The sequence below is a fragment of the Falco cherrug genome, chromosome 4, assembly GCF_023634085.1.
Source record: "Falco cherrug isolate bFalChe1 chromosome 4, bFalChe1.pri, whole genome shotgun sequence".
Lineage (NCBI taxonomy): Eukaryota > Metazoa > Chordata > Aves > Falconiformes > Falconidae > Falco > Falco cherrug.
Genome location: NC_073700.1, coordinates 96,494,296 through 96,512,160, shown reverse-complemented (window position 1 = coordinate 96,512,160; position 17,865 = coordinate 96,494,296). Strand labels below are relative to the sequence as shown.

At 37.2% G+C, this 17,865-nt stretch overlaps 1 protein-coding gene across 4 annotated transcripts in view; it reads left to right on the top strand.

Moving 5' to 3' along the window:
* Positions 1-17,569, top strand: part of PDCD6IP (programmed cell death 6 interacting protein) — a 34,427-nt gene extending 16,858 nt beyond the window's left edge. The window contains exons 7-18 of one of the 4 annotated variants that reach the window (XM_055707860.1): positions 1,188-1,304; positions 3,670-3,892; positions 4,614-4,737; positions 5,439-5,616; positions 5,978-6,089; positions 6,911-7,080; positions 7,840-8,088; positions 9,457-9,591; positions 10,480-10,574; positions 13,522-13,651; positions 14,022-14,233; positions 15,007-17,569. In XM_055707860.1, coding sequence (XP_055563835.1) covers positions 1,188-1,304; positions 3,670-3,892; positions 4,614-4,737; positions 5,439-5,616; positions 5,978-6,089; positions 6,911-7,080; positions 7,840-8,088; positions 9,457-9,591; positions 10,480-10,574; positions 13,522-13,651; positions 14,022-14,233; positions 15,007-15,175 — 1,914 coding nt within the window. In that variant the 3' untranslated portion in view covers positions 15,176-17,569. Of the gene's footprint in view, positions 1-1,172; positions 1,305-3,669; positions 3,893-4,613; positions 4,738-5,438; positions 5,617-5,977; positions 6,090-6,910; positions 7,081-7,839; positions 8,089-9,456; positions 9,592-10,479; positions 10,575-13,521; positions 13,655-14,021; positions 14,234-15,006 lie in introns of all 4 variants that reach the window. The other 3 variants (XM_055707859.1, XM_055707858.1, XM_055707857.1) reach the window with 3 other exon arrangements.
* Positions 17,570-17,865: the final 296 nt, after the last annotated feature.

Genomic DNA, 17,865 nt, shown 5'->3' with positions numbered 1-17,865 from the left:
CAGCTTGATAGATTCTTCTATGTATGCACGTATTTCCTCTCATGCATTCTGTAGCATTTTACAGATTGGGGCTATTTCTCACTTAGGTATTATGTTTGATTGATTCTGAGAGGCAATGAGATATAATAAAGCCATTGCTCCGTCTTTTGTTGTTGTGGACCTTTCTAAGCCATAGATCTGCTCCCTCTTCCAGTTGCCAAGTAATCTGCCAGTTGATTATTTGAAAGAACATAATGAGGTTTGCTGGTTCCGTGAGTTAACACCAGGTCTGAGAAAAGCTACATGTGTAGGAGTGTGAAATAGAGGCTGACTTGGGATGTCAGTCCAGCTGTAAGGCCTCCCAGACAGCTTTGTCTTCCAAATTTACCCCCTTTTTTTATTGGTTTTTGTTTTTGTTTTTTTCTCCCCCCTCATCTCTGGGTGGCGCAGTGGGTTTGCACAAATGTGAAGCAGGTCTTTATATACTGAGGTCTTTAAAACACCACTCTGGTTTTCCAGTTGTCCTTGATTTAAGAAATAGAACCGTAAGGCCAAATCCTTGATCAAAGACCATGCCTATACTGTGGGCTGCAGCATAATGTCGTCTTCATGTCTTGGTATTCCTGCAGAGATAAGTTCGTTTATATAAAAGCATGAAAGTGACTTTTAAATTGCTTTCTGTTTCAGTAGTTACTGGTCCTCTTTATTCTTTGCTTTCATAATTGTAGTTACTTTCTTGATAAGCCTGCTGCTGTTCTAAATGTACTTTGTTAAGAAAACATACACAGAGAAAACAAAAAAACCATCCCACCCAAAAGGCCTGTCGTCTTCCCCCCGCCCTTGTCTTGGCTTTTTCTTGGGGGCATTTGGGTGTGTTCTTGCAACTATCCTTTCTAATACATGCATGCATTTCTAATCTTTGAAGTAAATGTTGGGACTTCATGGCTTGAATGTAATTTGTAGTTTATCTAAAATAATGGACACTAAGAATTTTGCAGCAACAGATAAAAAAACCAAACGCTGAAACTGGATTAATCAGTGCAAAGTCATGTGGTCTCAGACATTTACTTCTAATGTTTTAACCGATCTAAACCATTAATTGGGTGATTCTAATTTCCTTTTCTTCTTCCTTTTTCTTCCTGCATCCCATGTTGTCTGTGGTGGTTAATGTGGTTGGACTTTCCCCTGGTCAGTATTTTTATTTCCAGGAGGTGTTTCCTGTTCTGGCTGCAAAGCACTGCATTATGCAGGCCAATGCAGAATATCATCAATCTATCCTGGCAAAACAGCAGAAGAAATTTGGTGAAGAAATTGGGAGGTTACAGGTGGGTAATTTTCCTTCTTCTCTGAAAAATATGGGGAAGACTTTAAATCTTGAAAAGCTAGTTCAGAGTTCTAAAATTCAAGTAACTAAGAATGAAATGTATTAAAAAATTGTAGAGCATGTTTATCATGTGAATCAAATTATTAGCAGTTGCAGTGATGAGTGGTATCTCTAGCTTTTATAGAGGTGTGTGCTTAATGATTTTTGGGCAATTTGATACTGCTTGACATGTTAAGTCTGTATCTTTGTTTGCATAGGCTTCATATCTTAGTATAGCTAATAAAACAGATTCTTAATAAATTTTCCTAAGTTAAGTTATTACAAAATCCCCAGAACGTTAAAGTTCTGCCTGGTCTATACCCAGCTCCTTTCCTGCAATCCTCATTTAAATCTGAATAATTTTTGAAAAATGTACAAACAATTGTATTTTTAGTCTTTATAAATTTTTTGTCTCTATATCTGGTTTCTAGAGGGATTCAGATGTTGTAATGAGTAAGGTCCTTTCATGTTTTTAGTACAGTATGAAAGAAAATGGCTAAAAAGGAACTACTTCAAATCCCTTCGTCCTTAGAAAAAAAAAATAATGAAGTGCTGCTTCAACTGACTTTGTAGGATCTGTGTGCAATATCTGTTTACTGATAATGCAGGAGAGTTTCAAAATGTCAACATCTAAGTCTCTGAAGTTACCATTATGCATTTATTGACTTGGTGGAGGGTGGAGCTTGAAACTTTTTTGTATGCTTGCATGACAGTGAAGTGCCTATATGAACTTTTAATAGCAAGCTGTTGTATTATGAATTATTAGGTGGTAGATGAAGGTGTATCTGTTCTTGAGTTTCAAATCTGCCTAGCAGACCTTCTTTTCTGGGACTGTACTGTAATAGGATCTTGATTATTTATTTTTTTTATTAGTGCTCACCTGTGACAGGTCTGGCTATATCAAAGTTATTATCATTAAGTTACATAGTAAATCAGTTTGTGTCCATGATTTTTCCATGTTGTGTTAGAGGGAGTATCCCTTCAAGCTGAACAGTTAAAGCTTGGGTTGTTTTTTTTTTGTTTTAGTGAAGCCTGAAGAGCTTCTTTACTCCACTATTATTTAATTTTAGCACTGCTCCATGAACAGCATGTAGTCAGAAGTTAAAATCCTGTGTCTTGTTTAATGCACTTAGTAAGATGAAACTTAATTCGTGTTCTCTACAATTACTGAAATAGTGCTTCCATAACTAGTGCAAATTAGAGGTTTAGTACCCTTTTTGTTGAGGCTTTGAAAAATTAAGTTGCTATAAAATAATACTTTTTATTTCCCTTTTTAAAAGCTAGAATAAAGATGGATTAAATTGGGGTGGGGAGTGGGGCAAGATTAACAGAAATTCTTCCAAAATAAAGTATCTATGCACACCCCTGTTTCTTATCCCATTTTCTGTTTCTGGCAAGTGCTAGTTAGACTGTAGTATTGTATCAAACCAAAACCACTGTTGTGTGATTTATGGCACAATGGAAAGTGGCAAAAAAATCTCAGGAAACTTCAAACTTTACTTCACTTCTAAAGTAGCTCAAGTTTCACTTCAAAATCCCAAGAAGTTTGACTCTTTGAATTGTGGTGAGTTTATGTAAACCTCAACTGACATTTCTGCTTACTGTTTTGTTTTTACACATCCACAATACAAATGTGATCAGGATTGAACCGTTATGATCAAAGGACAATGTTTTGTCTTGCATCCCTCCTGCAGTAAACTGGATGTAGGAAAATCAGATAGGCTGAGCAGACAAACAGAGACAGCAGACCTTATATTTTATTTTAATTTGCAGTAGGAGTAAAGCATACTTTCTGTAACTTCTGAGCTGAAGGTTAGATGGATTTAGTGGCAGATGTGAAAAGCACGACTCTGGCCTCTTACTTTCTGAATGTGAGCACGGTTGAGAAACAATTTACAGTACCTGCAAAAGCAAGCTGTGTGTTTCATGGAACAACACGAAGATGGCACACAGTCTTTTTTTAAAAAATCTTGTTGTGAATGAGTGTTTGAAATGTTATTGCCTCTAACTCATGATTACTTCTTTTGGATTTTTGGGGAGACATAGTAAGGCTATTGTGAGATATTACTTGGTGACTGTTCTGTTGTTTGTTGTTGTTTGGTTGGTTTTTTTTACCCCAGTGAACTATTTCAATGAGTAAAATCTCCTTTGTCCTTTTGAATAGGTAAGAGGGGAGCATATTTTCTTAAGGAAATAATAAATTGATCTTATATGTAGGCAGTAGTTATTTGGCTGACTGGGAAGCTCATATGTTTTCCTAAGTATATATGAAAGGGAGAAAGAAAAGTTTTGTTTTTAATCGTTTTTTTCTTTCTAATTTTTCTTAGCATGCGGCAGACTTGGTGAAAACAGTGGCATCTCGTTATGATGAATATATAAATGTTAAAGATCTGGTTGACAAAATCAACCGTGCACTTACAGCTGCCAAAAAAGACAATGACTTCATTTACCATGACCGGGTTCCTGACCTGAAAGACTTGGAGTCTATTGGAAAAGCCAGTCTTGTGAAGTCTACTCCAGTTGTAGTTCCCCTCAGTCAGAAATTCACTGGTAAGCGAAGAGTGTGGAGCGAACAGGGTAGTTGTTACCTTGTGAAATCCATGGCCACCAAAGTTTGTACCATGAAATGTAGGTGTTTACTTATGAATTGTTAAGCATACAGCAGTGTTTTTGAAAGTGACTTTTGTCTCTTCCACTTTGTTGTGCTACTACTTGAGGGTAAAAGTACTGGAAGAATAAACCACAGGTTAAAGATAATTATCTGCCATGTGCCCTTCTCTTAAAAGATTTTTCTCAGATTTTCTCTGCAACTCTATTTCCTATATTAAAGCAACCTTTTTAATTTCAGGAGGAACAGTAATATAAGGGAAAGGTATCAGTTTGTGCAATCTTAACTAACCTGGTTGCTGCCCATCCATAAAGTTGAAAAATTTCAGTTTGTTGGCTGTACAGGGGAGTTGTGAAAAATGGTCCTCTGTTGCTCATTTTCTTCTTTTAAAGAAGCAAAACTAGAAATGAAGCCTTAAGGAAAATCTGATTTGTAATCCTACAATTGTTTTAAATGTAATGCCTTTAAATTATTTCTAACTCATTTTCAGTCTTAAAAACTGAAATCTAAAAACCTTTAGAATTGTGTATATTTTTAAGACATCTTGGAGTAAGGGAGCATAGCTTAAACTGTTTAGTCTCTGTACAAAAGAGCTGCGAAGATGTTTGTTTCCTTTTTAAAGTCACAGTGCAATTTGAGTAACTTATGCTACTTTAATTGCAGACCTGTTTGAGAAGATGGTTCCATTGCAAGTTCAGCAGTCTGTGAGCATTTACAACCAGAGAAAGGCAGATCTAGTAAACAGGCACATAGCCCAGATGAGAGAAGCCACAAATCTGGCGAATGGGTAAGTATGGCTTCTTGTTAAATTTCTCAAGGGGAGTTACAGAACAGCCTATAAACACTGGTTACCTTGCATCCTGCGGACATCCAGAATACAGCAGCGGACTTTTGTTACTGTATGGTAGGCTGGAAAACTTCAGCCATAGCAGGGTTATTTAGAACTACTTTTCTGCGGATGGTAAGATTGAAAGCTTATTAAGAACAAATAGTGTTTAATTTTCTTCAGTCTTCCCTCTTTTTTTTTTTCTTGGGAGTCTGACACTTGTTCCAAAAAAGTTCCAGCACGGTTAATCTAGAAGGATTTTCACATTCCAATGGTCAGCTTGATTGTACCAGTGACTCAATACATGATGTTTTTTTCCTCCAAAATTTTGTGCTTTAAAATAAATAGTAATAAACAAAATTTTATCAAGCTGAAAGATAGGAATGTATATCAAGGCAGTTAGTTCTTTATCTACCAGATACTTAATTCTGAAAATGTCTGCCATAATTGTAAGAGCGGGAAGACTAGGATTTCTTTTAGCCTTTTAAAGAGCATTGAAGCATATTTTTGGAGAGGTATAAGCTAGGAATAAGCTTAGAGTTCTTAGTTTTGTTTCCATTGTAATTGATAGTGTGATTGTTTGGATAGCAGTATTATTTACAGGATGAAGCTATGAGATAAAATTACAAACAAGTTGCTATTTAACATGTTGACTTTTTCAGTGTTTTGGCTTCCCTCAATCTTCCTGCTGCTATTGAAGATGTGTCTGGTGATACTGTTCCTCAGTCTATTTTGAACAAGTCTAAGTCTGTGATTGAACAGGGAGGAATTCAGACTGTTGATCAGCTGATCAAAGATCTGCCTGAACTGCTACAAAGGAACAAAGAAATTTTAGATGAAGTAAGCTTAGCAACTGTTGACACTAAAACATTCTTAAAAAGCACCACTGCTGAACTTTTTAAATGGCAATAGAAAATGTTTTGGATAATTGCACACATCTGTAACTTCAACAGCACTTCAAAAAGTGTTTAGTTCATACAAATGTATGTAGATGTTTCCTTACAATACTTCGTTTTTAAAACTGTTTGGAGGAGGGGAAGTATTCTACAGAAATTTGGGTGATTTGTGCCTGTTTTCTTATTTGCCAAATTAAATTAATAAAGGGATGTATAAGCATTCATTATATTTTCTACACTAGCTGTATATTTTGTAACTTTCATGTTTAGGACGGTTTAATGTATGTATCATTTTACTTTTGTAGTCACTAAGATTATTAGACGAAGAAGAAACTACAGACAATGACCTGCGAACAAAATTCAAAGAACGCTGGCAGAGAACACCATCCAATGAACTCTATAAGCCTCTAAGGGCAGGTAGATGTCATGTTTCATGGTTTTGATTCTGTGGATGCTCTAAAAATGTCCATTCTCATCGTCCAGCTTAAAATAATTTTCAGTGCGCTGATATTATCTTTAAATATACAGAAATTGCAGTATAGGAGATGTTATGCTGAAATATCCTTATTGCAGTCTGCACCATTATTTGGAGTTGAGTGATGATGTGATAGCAGAGAGTTTGTTGCTGCTTTTGCACCCCTGGAGTGCGCGTGCATCCTAAACTTTCAGGAAGCATATGTAATGAAAAATGGTTGCCCTCAGAAGAATCTGGTTGCAGTTACCTTTTAAAATAATTTAGTGTATTTTTCATTGGGTTTGGTGGTTGTTGTGTGGTTTTTGTGGTGTTTGGTTTTTTTTTTGTTATTTCCCATCAAGGTGTTCTTTTTCTCTTTAGTGTTTTGGGTTTTTTCCCCCAGTAATTAGTCAAATTGCTTTGTGTCATTGATATAGCATGTTTTCTGAGCACTTAATATGTATTATTTTGAAGCTAACAAGGGACTGATACCACTGCCTTAGTTTGGCAAAGTTACAGGGGTTTAAATCTGGGGGGTAGCTGAAACCAGTGTTCATTCATAGTTTTGTATGCCTCTCTGGAGAATTATCATAGCTTCCTAGTTTATGCACGATTTAAAATGTAACTTAGAAGTAAGTTTTATTTATGTGTTAATAACTTTGTAATGTGCAGGCTCATAATGTGTGAAGACTTGCTGAAAAATATCAAAACTGCTTTGGTGCAAGACTTGGATAAGACAAGTTTTGAAATAATGTAAACAAGCTTTTTTTCCTCCCACCACCAGAGGGAACCAATTACCATAATATTTTGAATAAAGCTGTGCAAGCAGATGGGCAAGTTAAAGAGCGCTACCAGTCTCACCGGGATACGATTGCACTTCTGTGTAAGCCAGAATCAGAACTCAATGCAGCCATTCCTTCTGCCAACCCAGCAAAAACATTACAAGGAAATGAGGTAAAGCATTGAAATATTTTTCTGTTTTGAATAGAAGTGCTGTTCATCTTAACAAGGTGAACATACATGAATTGGTGTGGAAGCTAATTGCTGGCTGCTGTTGTATCTGTCACAACTGATACAGGTAGTAACTAACATGTGGAAAAGAAGCGTATTTTAAACAAAAAGGCAACTCTAAGTGTATTTTATTACACTTAGTGTGAGCAAGATCTATTGCCATGGACAGCAAGGCTGGTTGACTTTATAAAAGGAGTAATCCTTGATGAGTATTTTTGTTATGTAGGGTGTTGGGGTATAGTGCTCAGGTCTTGGGGCGATCAGGTAATGTAAAAGACGTGGCCCAGTATTTTAAATATTTCCACTTCCTTTCTGAGAAGGTCATGGCTTATCTATAGCAATGTGATTATTTTTTTCATTGGAGTGATTTGAAGGCAGTGTTTTTGACTGCTATTTTTAGAATATACTATTGGAAGGTATCTGATCAGGTTTTTCTTACTACAAAGATTTTGAAATCTACTTTTTTTAATTCAGTGTTGTTAGCGGAAGGAAATCTTTAGAGGAGAACATAGTTTGAGAAATTCTTGAAGATCTTTGTTTTGTTGCATTTTGTTATGCTATGCCATTTTAAACACATTTATAAACAAATACTTATACAGTAGTGTTCCCAGCATCAGTGAGGAGTGATGAAAAAAGTAATAGGGTATACTTTTGCAGTAATTCCTCTAAACATGCTCACTTCTGACTATTTTTATTGCCTAGGTTGTTAATGTATTAAAAACTTTGCTGGCCAATCTGGATGAAGTTAAGAAGGATAGAGAACAACTGGAAAATGACCTGAAATCTGTAAATTTTGACATGACAAGCAAATTCCTGACTGCACTTGCACAGGATGGTGCTATAAATGAGGAGTCAATCTCTTTGGCTGAGCTGGACAGAATCTATGGAAGTTACACACAGAAAGTGCAAGAGTCTCTAAAAAAGCAGGAAGAACTTCTCAAAAACATTCAGGTACAATACCCTTATGCCTTCTTCCTTCCTCGTAAACTAAGGGGCAATGATTAGTTCTCCAGTGCTTTCAAAATGTCACTTTGCTTTCTACTCTGTTTTGCTTGATAATCTGTTGTAGGCCAGTTGATACACCTTTACTCCTCTGATCACTGAAAAATACAGAGGTGTTTTTTGTGTTCACTGGAAAGAAAATGTGACTTGTCAGAAGACCCTCCCAGAGCTCCAGTGTAAATTCTCTTGGACCTTTTCTTGGCCCATTTCTGCAGATGGCTTTGCCCTTGAAGGAAGCTGAACTGGTGTGTTAAAAAGCTTTTGGGTTTATTTTGATTTTTCTCCTCATCCTATCTTAGTATTCTGGTAAAACAGGAGACCCATCGTTACAGTCTACTAGAAGACGTTTTGGGTCTCTGAAGTCCATTTTGGTTTATCTTAATTTCTGTTTATAACATGCTTGACTTCTAGCATGTGCAAAGCTCATCAAAGTAAAAATTAATGATAATTTCCCATTTTATAAATCTATTTATAAATTCAGCCTTGTCAGTAACACTAAAGACAGGTACCTGAAACATCTGGCAAAAAGTCTTAGTGCTTGGACAAGTGACAGTAGTGACGCGAGTATGGTTGTGCCTATTTGTGCATGAGATCACTAGCAACTTCTGACTACATCTTGGCTTGCAAGAATAAGGGGCTTTTCCAAAAGGGAAAAAATTGTTTCTAAATGACCATGTGGCCAGTGTTTATCAAGGATTTTGTATTCAGTTGTTTTTTGACAATAGTATACTTCAAAATCTTGATGGATATTCCTTTGATATTTGAATGTCCCGGAGTTCAAGTTTGGCTGCTTCTGCAAATGGAGTAGTCTTTTTTTTTTTTTTTTTTAATTTTTTTTTAAAGATTGCTTGTTTTGTTTATTTTCCCCAAAGAAATGAGATGATCCTTCTGTAAATTTTCCACTTCCCTGTTCTCTTAATAGCTTGCCAATGTCAACCAAATTTGATGTAGTACTTCTTAAAAATACTAAATTTCAGTGTGGTTTTATGAATATCAATGGAGAGTAGTACAGGAGAGAGCCTAATTAGTATAGTGTCTGGAGGAGAGTCTGCAGTATGAGTTTGAGAATTAGCTGAAGGCAGCAACAGAATAGGTAATTAGCTGATACCTACTGCCAGGGTGTTAATGTATGTATAGTTCTGAAATAGCCACTGCACTTGGCAGATGGCAAGTGTTGGGTAGTAGAGTGTGTCAATGGAAGGTGGGGAAAGGCAGGTATTGGGAAAAGGGGGTAGAAGCAATACGAGGAAAAAAACCCCAAACATATAGAACTAGCTTGTGTTATTTTCACTGCTTATTTTTTTCCCTTCTTTTAAGAATGCACATCAGGATTTTTCAAAGATGAAACAATCAAACAATGAATCTAACTTAAGGGAAGAAGTTTTGAAGAGCTTAGCGGTAGCAAATGATAACTTCGTGGAACTTGTAGCCAATTTGAAAGAAGGCACAAAGGTACGGTAATGCTTAAGGTTTTGGAATGACAGTATTTACACAATGAGATGTGAATAAAATCATAATGAAATTTGCAGACATGCTAGATGAGAGGCGCATTTTTGAGGATTTTACTGCTGAAGTGAGGTTGCTTGAGTTTTGAAGGTTTTGACAGCTGTGAAATGCTTCTTTGTTCTTACCTGAAAAGTAAGTTTTTCTGAGCATTGCTTGATATAAAATAGGAAAAGTTATTAATTACAGCTGAGTGACTGGTGCTGAAGTATCCAGATGAGCCAGTTTATCCGAGGAATTCTTTCGTCTGTTGTCCCATGGTATTTAATCATCTTAGCAAATTTGTGTTTTATATACTGCTCTTGCATACGTGAGGAAACGTGAAGAGGGCTTTATTCACCTTGCTTTGTTTGATCTGGGCTTCTGGAAAGTGCCTTTCTGCTTCTGTACTAAGTGCTTTGTGCTGGTTTATTGATAGCTCACTAGAGGAAGAAAGAAAATAAAACTCTGAAATGTCTATACAAATGGAATATGTGGAAGTGACTGAAGGCAGTAAAATCAAAAGGAAAAAATACCCTTCAAAGAAAATAGTTATCACCAGAAGTAATCTAGTTTTGTTCTGGTTTTAATATATGTTCTAGCTGTCTTAAACTAGTCTTACACTTAGACACATACAAATATATTAATAAAACCCCACAAATTTGTATGGTATTACAAGGATCGACAACAGCTGACTAATACTTATTTTTGAAAAGCATTAGCAAATTTAACTGCAATGGCATGTTCTGGGCACTGTTGTAATAGAATGCCTATAACTGGAATAATACATAGAAAGATGCTAGCATAGAGTCTGAAAGTATTGACTGAGCGTATTATGTATTTTTTTTCCTTAACTAGTTTTACAATGAGCTGACAGAAATCCTGCTGAAATTCCAAAACAAATGCAGTGACATTGTCTTTGCTCGCAAGACTGAAAGAGATGAACTACTCAAGTAAGATTTTGATTTTTTTTTATTTAAGCATTGTGGGAAGGGTGAAGTATTTATCAGAAATTCATCTTTGGGGACATGTTTATTATGGTACTTGATGAAATGAGAAAGGGAGGATAGGTATGTAAAGACTGTCACCTCTTCTTTGCCTTAGTGCTAACCCCGCTCTCCCCTCCCCTGAAAAACTAGGAAAGTGGTAGGAGAAATAAATGGAGACATCTACTTTGAAGTTTGCTGTTCCTATGTATATTTCAGCATTAATTTGTTTCATCTTACCATGATTTCACTCTCTCTTTTTGGCATGTATTTGATAATTATTTTATTATTTGAGGAAGTTATGATTTCTTCACCTTGCTCCTGCTGTCATTTCAGTTTGAGAAATGAGACAAATACTTGAGCATACGATTGCCTTCCGTGTGCGTTGTGTGGTGGTGGGAAAAACACTGGTGTTCCACCTCTTTTCTGTAGTCTTGATCTGGTGTGATATTTTGTCACTGTTTAGGTATGTGGGCTGCCTGCATTGCAGGGGAGAGGCAGATTTTGTCTGCATGTGAAGGAAAGTGCCTAATGATGTTGTTAGCCTTATCACATGTGGAGGTCAGTACAGTGTGCTTCAGCCCTGATTTTCAGGCTCTCCTTTCAAGAAGTAAGCATAACTGAAAAGGTTTGCCTTTTAGCAAAGCACATAGCCTGTTATAAAACGGGCTAGTGGTTACTGAATTTTCAGTTGGTGAAACTGCAGTTGTTCTGTGTATGTACCATGCCGTGAATAGGATGCTCAGCGCTCCCCCAAACTTCATTTTTTCTAACTTCATCCTTTGTAGAACTGTTCTTTTTCAGTTGGGCATCGTACTTGTAAATTAATTCTTAGTGACTATATACAACCCCTTTTACCTTTCTTCCACTTCATGCAATTTGGAAGCTGTAGGCTGCCTAACCAAGGCATAGGCCTGACTCTCTCACATGTCCAGTATGTTAGTGTTCCCTGAAGCTGTAGGTTTAGTGTTGATATAACCTGCCATGCTTTCTTTTACTGCCTCATGTGTTAACTGTTCACTCCCATGAAACCCTGTCAAGGTTAGGGGCAATGATCAGATTTGGGATATTGGCAAAATGTATTTCTGTGTGCCCAACCCACAGTTTGAGTAAGTAAAATGTGTGTTTTGCCCGTTCACCCCTGCTCCCAACTACAATAAAAATACTGCCTGTGGGCTGCATCTTCACTTAGTGAAAATAAATTTGTTTAGGTGGTGTCTCATTTAGAATTAGAGATATATCCCTGCCCCTCCCCCATCCCCAGTAAATGCCCATTGGAGAGGATCAGTTGTAATAATGTTTAAGGCTTCACATTTAAAGTGTTTGGTCACTTCGTGGTCAAAATATACTTCACTCTGAATGGCACCACTGCTCTGTAAGTCTTTGCAGTCAGATTTTAAGTCTTTGCAGTATGATTTTTAAGAAAATTGTTATTTCCATCCCTTAAGTCAGGGGTCCTCAAACTTTTTAAACAGGGGGCCGGCGCGCGGATGAAGTGGCAGGCAGTCATCTGCGGCTGCTTGGTTTCCGCCCCCAACCCCGGGTGGGAGGGTTCTGTAAATACCAGGGGGGCCAGATTGAGGACCCTGGGGGGCCGTATCCAGCCCATGGGCCGTAGTTTGAGGACCCCTGCCTTAAGTAATCTCCTAAGATGTTAAGTTTTGGTTTTGTTAGTTTCAGTGTAATACAGTGTTGAATAGTTACTCTGCTTTCTGCAGGAAATAGGTTGAGATGCACATACGCATATGTAACAGAGCATGAAGGCAGTATTTTCATCTTTTTCTCCATCATTCCTTTTTACTGGAGGGGTGACTGTGCAGACAGTTTTCTTAGAGTTTTTGTTTCAGTCTTGTTTCTGTGAAGTTTCTGCAGAGGTTGCTAATTTTGTGATCCTTTGGAGCTCACCTTTTGTGTGCTACGTAATAGGAGCCTGTAGCTTGTTGCTAACTAGACAGACTGTGTACCTCTGTTAGTCTCTCCTGTATTCTGTTTTAGAAAGCCAGGTATCGAGTTCTAACTGTTACATGCTGTTTACATATAATTTTTATGCAGAACTGTCTGAAATTTTAAATGCTTCCTGAAGTCTCTCTGAAAAATCTGCCCAATCTCAAATACTGAATCTTTGCATTGAGAACTGCGCTACATTCCTCTCAATATGTAACTTAGAACTGCTTCCTTGGAGTTTTCATGACAAGCTGACTGTAAAATTGTTATTTAATGGCAGCTTGTAGTGCAACATGACACCAAAGCCTCCTTGTATCTTATCAAAGTAAGATACCAAAATACCTTACCAAGAGTAATTCCAGCACTAGAGGTAACTGAGTAGAGAACTTGAAAGCTTATGAATGGCTAAGCTATTCAGATTTTTTGCCAGGGTTTTTGTTGATATTTATGTTGACTGTGATATAAATATTGCAGACTATCTAGCAGACTTTTTTTTTAAACAGTATTATCTAATTTAGGGCAATCTACAAGCAATTCAACATTGCTTTTCTTCTATTATTGAGCATATCTTTACATGTCAAAGTTCACTGAAAATTAGTGAAATTTACTTATATCCTTTTCCATAGCCTTGAGGTTTCCTTAGGTTCTCAGGAGAGCTTTCGAATTGCTAAATGTTCTGACTATTCTATAATTTCTGATCCCAAAGCTTTTGTCTAATTCAGTGATCTGTACACAGTATTGAGTTGGAACATGAAGACATTACTAAACAATAAATGTAAGCAGTTAATCAGAGGGTTGGCTAGAAGATTGTTTCTGTGGAAGTGATTTGGACTCCAAATTTAGTTTGAGCTAGCTCAGTGATTGTGCTTTAAATACTAGATTTACTCTGTTTTATCTTTTTAGCTTAGCTTGCTGAAGTGTGTAACAAAAATTCTTAAAGCTGTGTGTTTGCTTGTTTGTTGTTTTATAGAGATTTACAGCAAAGCATTGCTAGGGAACCCAGTGCTCCCTCTATTCCTCTGCCTGCATATCAGACCACATCAGCTGGAGGAAGTAAGCCTGCTGCATCGTCAACTCCTACTCCAGCACCCAGAACCATGGTGGTAAATATAAGCTATGGATTTGATGGGTTGAAAATAGCAGGTCCATACTTTGGAACTCCAAACTGATATGTAATTTGTGTATATCACTCGTTAATATAGTAGTGTATTTGGAAATGTGTTGAAGTGAAATAAAGGGCAAAGTCTAGAGACTTCGCGGAGAGGTACCATTGGTGTTGATAACTTATAGATTTGAAATGGAAAGCTTACTGCTTTTTTAGATCGTTCACAGTATTATCTATATAGACTAAATATAGAATATCTGTTTGAAATGCAAATAAAAATAAAAATCAACTAATCATATAACCACAGCTTTTGATTCCCAGACTTCCAGAAAGAAGCTGCGGCTTAATTCACTTTCTCTTGTTAGGGGACTAAACCACAGCCACCAGCACGGCCGCCGCCACCAGTGATTTCTGCAGCAAGCAGTTCCTCTTCTGCATCAGCACCCTCTGGAACAGCTGCAGCTCCTGCTGCTGCTCCTGCTCCTACTCCTACTCCAGGAGCCAGTGCACCTGCAGCAGGTGCTGCACCTACACAGGCACAGGGACCTCCTTACCCAACTTATCCAGGTTTCCCAGGGTAAGCTATGGGAGTACTGAAGCAGTTGTTTGTTATCCTGTTAGGTAAAAGCACTTGTTTGCATGTGACACTTTAAAATCAGTTATTGTTGCAATTGAAGATGTGTTTAGTATTTGAAGCAAGATGATTTTGTTTTTAAATTATGTAATTCTAATTGGAATAATTTGCTGGATACCATTTGTGGGAGGGTTCATTTTAAGTTTTTGTACTTCGGCTTTTTTTTGAAGAAGGGAGATAGAACTGCAGTTTCTTAACTGTGATTTGCCAGCCCTTGCATAATCAGTTGGTGTTGTTTATCTCAAAAGTGTTGGCATATCTCATTTCTCAAATCTTGGTATCTTGCTAAAGATGATGAAAAATACAGAAGAAAATTCCGGTTGAGTAGTGTGCTTTCTTCTGGTGCTTTTTTCCATCTTTCTGGAGTCATCATGAGGAGTTGAAGGCAGTTGCTCTCTCCTCCAATAGCAGGCTCAGCAAATGTTAAAATACATGCAATGATGTTAAACATAAGAGAATCAATTCAGATTAGTTCTGCTTCCAGCATGTTGCTTTTACTTCACCTTCTGTCTGCGTTTTTGTTCCATGCATTATAAGGTTTTTTCATGTTTGATGCTTGAAAGTTACCACACTTTCTGCTGCAAAAAAAGGAAAAGGAAAGCAAAGCATTTGTGGTGATTGCATGCCTTTTCGTATCTATTAGTGAGTTATTTGCAAAGTAACATCATCAGTGTTTTGCAGCTAAATATGCTTTTTTTCCCCTCCACCCCACACAGGTATTGCCCTATGCCGATGCCAATGGGCTATAATTCATACATGTATGGCCAGTATAGTCTGCCGTATGCACCTGCACCTATGTATCAAAACCCTGGACAAGCACCATATCCGGCACCTCAACAACCTGGATATCCTTTTCCTCAACAGCCTTACTACTCTCAGCAATAATGTATCTGCAAAGAAGCTATGCTTGTTAAAATTTGGGAGAAATTGGCAATAAGCATACTAAAACTTTTAGCTTCAGTTAATGTACCATACTGAACTGTATGCAGTCTATAACTCCTGTTTATTGTTAGCTGCTCAGAAATGTCTAGATGAGTTTTTTGATTACACTAAACACTTTGAAAGATCTGCTGCAGTGATTTAGACTGTAGACTAATGCCAGAATTAGTCTAATTCGGTGGTCTGAAACTGTACACTACATGTTGGCTAGACCAAAATATTCTTTGCAAAAATCCTTTAAGTAACAGATAGGTTCAGATGGGAAAAATGAAGCAGTGCGTGCACTGGGTGTGATATATTCTACAGAACCATATAGCATTTCCTTCTATACTGTATTGGTTTGTATTTTTTGAGTTTAGTTAAAATACGCTATTTTGTCTAATAATCAAGGCCTTGTAAATCGTCAGTAAAAAATAAATTACTTAAGAATGGTTTAAACACTTGGCATTCTCTTTACCATAAAAATGTTTTGTGTGTCTGTAGATTTTCATTTGTCTCTTGACTTGCATAACATAAAGATACCTTCTCAAGTGTTTAGCCTTACAATTGAATTTCCACCTCAACCATTTAAATGTTGGTAGATTAGGTCTTGTAGGTAGAATTTTCCTATAACTTTGAAGTGTATTGGACTAAAATATATATATGTTACAGTTCTAAAAGAATAGTTACATCTCCAGAATACTACTTAAAAGAAGGGAGATCAGGGTCCCTCTTACAGGACCAGTGGCTGGTTGGTTTAACCCATGTTTTCCAAAGAAATGTTGATCAGAATTGTGTTACAGCTCAAAATAAGGCAACTCTTGATAGCCGGAACTCTTCAGATTGTTTTTAAATGATGACTTTTTTCCTTGAAAAAAAATCAATGTATTCCCTCAGGGAGCTTGTTATCAGTGGAGAGTTTTGTTGTTTTTTTTTTTGGGGGGGGGAGGAAATATTATCTTGTAAATTAAAGGACATTGAATGTTGATTTTTGGATCCATCTTCTCAAGGGTTTAGTAACCTTACACTGCATTTTGCAGTAGATAAAGAAGTATATAAGTTTGTAGTTAATGGCTTTTACCAAATATTTGCTAACCATATTTCAGTCTTTTTTTCTTCCCTCCCCCCGCCACCCCCACACTTGTCTAGGCAGAGACTGTCCATTCCTTTAGCCCTCGACATGAGTTACTTGTTTCTGTGGGACCATTAAGTTTCCTGAGTACTTCATACAAAATGTTCTGGCCTTACAGAAAAGTTGTCACAATAGCTATGTTTAATGTTACTGCTTTGTTTTTCTATTTAAGTGCCTGATTAAAATATCGAGGTATATTTTAATGTAGGGGTTTAGAGGGTGCCAGCTATAGCATCTGGGTGGAAACCTCACTGGAACTTGAAATACTTTTCTTCGTAAAGAAAGCAGCATGCGTATCCATATGAGCTCCTTCCTTTCTCTCTCAAGTTGTTCTTGCTATGTGATCACTCTGTTTATTTTGTGAAGACTACTTGTCTTTAGTACTCCCTGACCCCATGGAAAATGCGAATCACAAGGTAAAAATAAGCATCCCTCGTAGAACATGAGTATCTTAATTCTAAAGAAATGTATTAACCCTGTAGAAGCTTGGTGATGTGGGGGAGCAGGATGAAGTAAGGGAATACAGCACTGTAGATAAAACTGTGCCCAAGGACAGGTGCTTTGCATTTCTGTATAAACATTGCTGAATGGGGTGGCACAGGAACCTCTCCAATTTTTTTCCCTGGATGAGAATACATGAAGCAAGTGAGGACAATGAGAAAAAGCTAGGAAGGTGACTGGAACCAACAGTCAGAACCTGCTTTTACTCCTAACTGCAAAACCAATAGTTTTGACTGTGTCAATGTGAGCAAGTGCAAGCCTAATACAACCTTTTAGGTTCTAAATTTCTAGTACGATAATGGCCTGTTTTCAGTTTGCACATTAGACACATTTGAGCTATAATTTGAGTGTAAGTTTGTTTCTAGTGCCTCAATTTATAAAACTTTAATGCTGTATAAAAAAATGTAACTTGGCTCGGCATAAAGATTCCTAGAACTGAAATTTCTTATGGAGTCACTGTTAGAACATTTTTTCCAGTTGTGTTACTGCTTGCTTTAGTCTGCTGTTATTTGATTATGTATAGAATTCTATGCATTATGTTCAGCTTTCACCAATTTTTTTCTCTTCCCCTCCCTGCCCCCCCACCCCCCCTCTTGTTTTTAAAGAGAACAGAAAAATCCAGAGACATGTATGTGTCTGCTTCTAAGCATGCAGCTGTTATGACTTTGGTTGAAATGTTATCTTGTTCTTCTATAGTTTATTAAAAAAAAATCAGTTAGAAAACCTGATTTCCTGGTTTTTCTCTTGAGTCCTTTGGTTTCAGACAAGTGTTATTTTGGAAAGGATGGACATGAATTATGGGCCCCCAGGTAAGTTTGTGGTGTGGTGAAGGCACTCGGCGTATCTGCTGCTGTGTGAAATGGTAGCCTGTGTGTATGGGGGTGCTTTATGATACAGCTGCTGCTCTGTAATAACAGTTGTGTTCAAATCCTGGTAGTTGTGTTTTATTTCTAAAGCTGATGTATTTCCCTTTGATTATAGGAGGAGGAAACTGTAAGGTCCTTCTGCCTTCAGAAACTTTGAT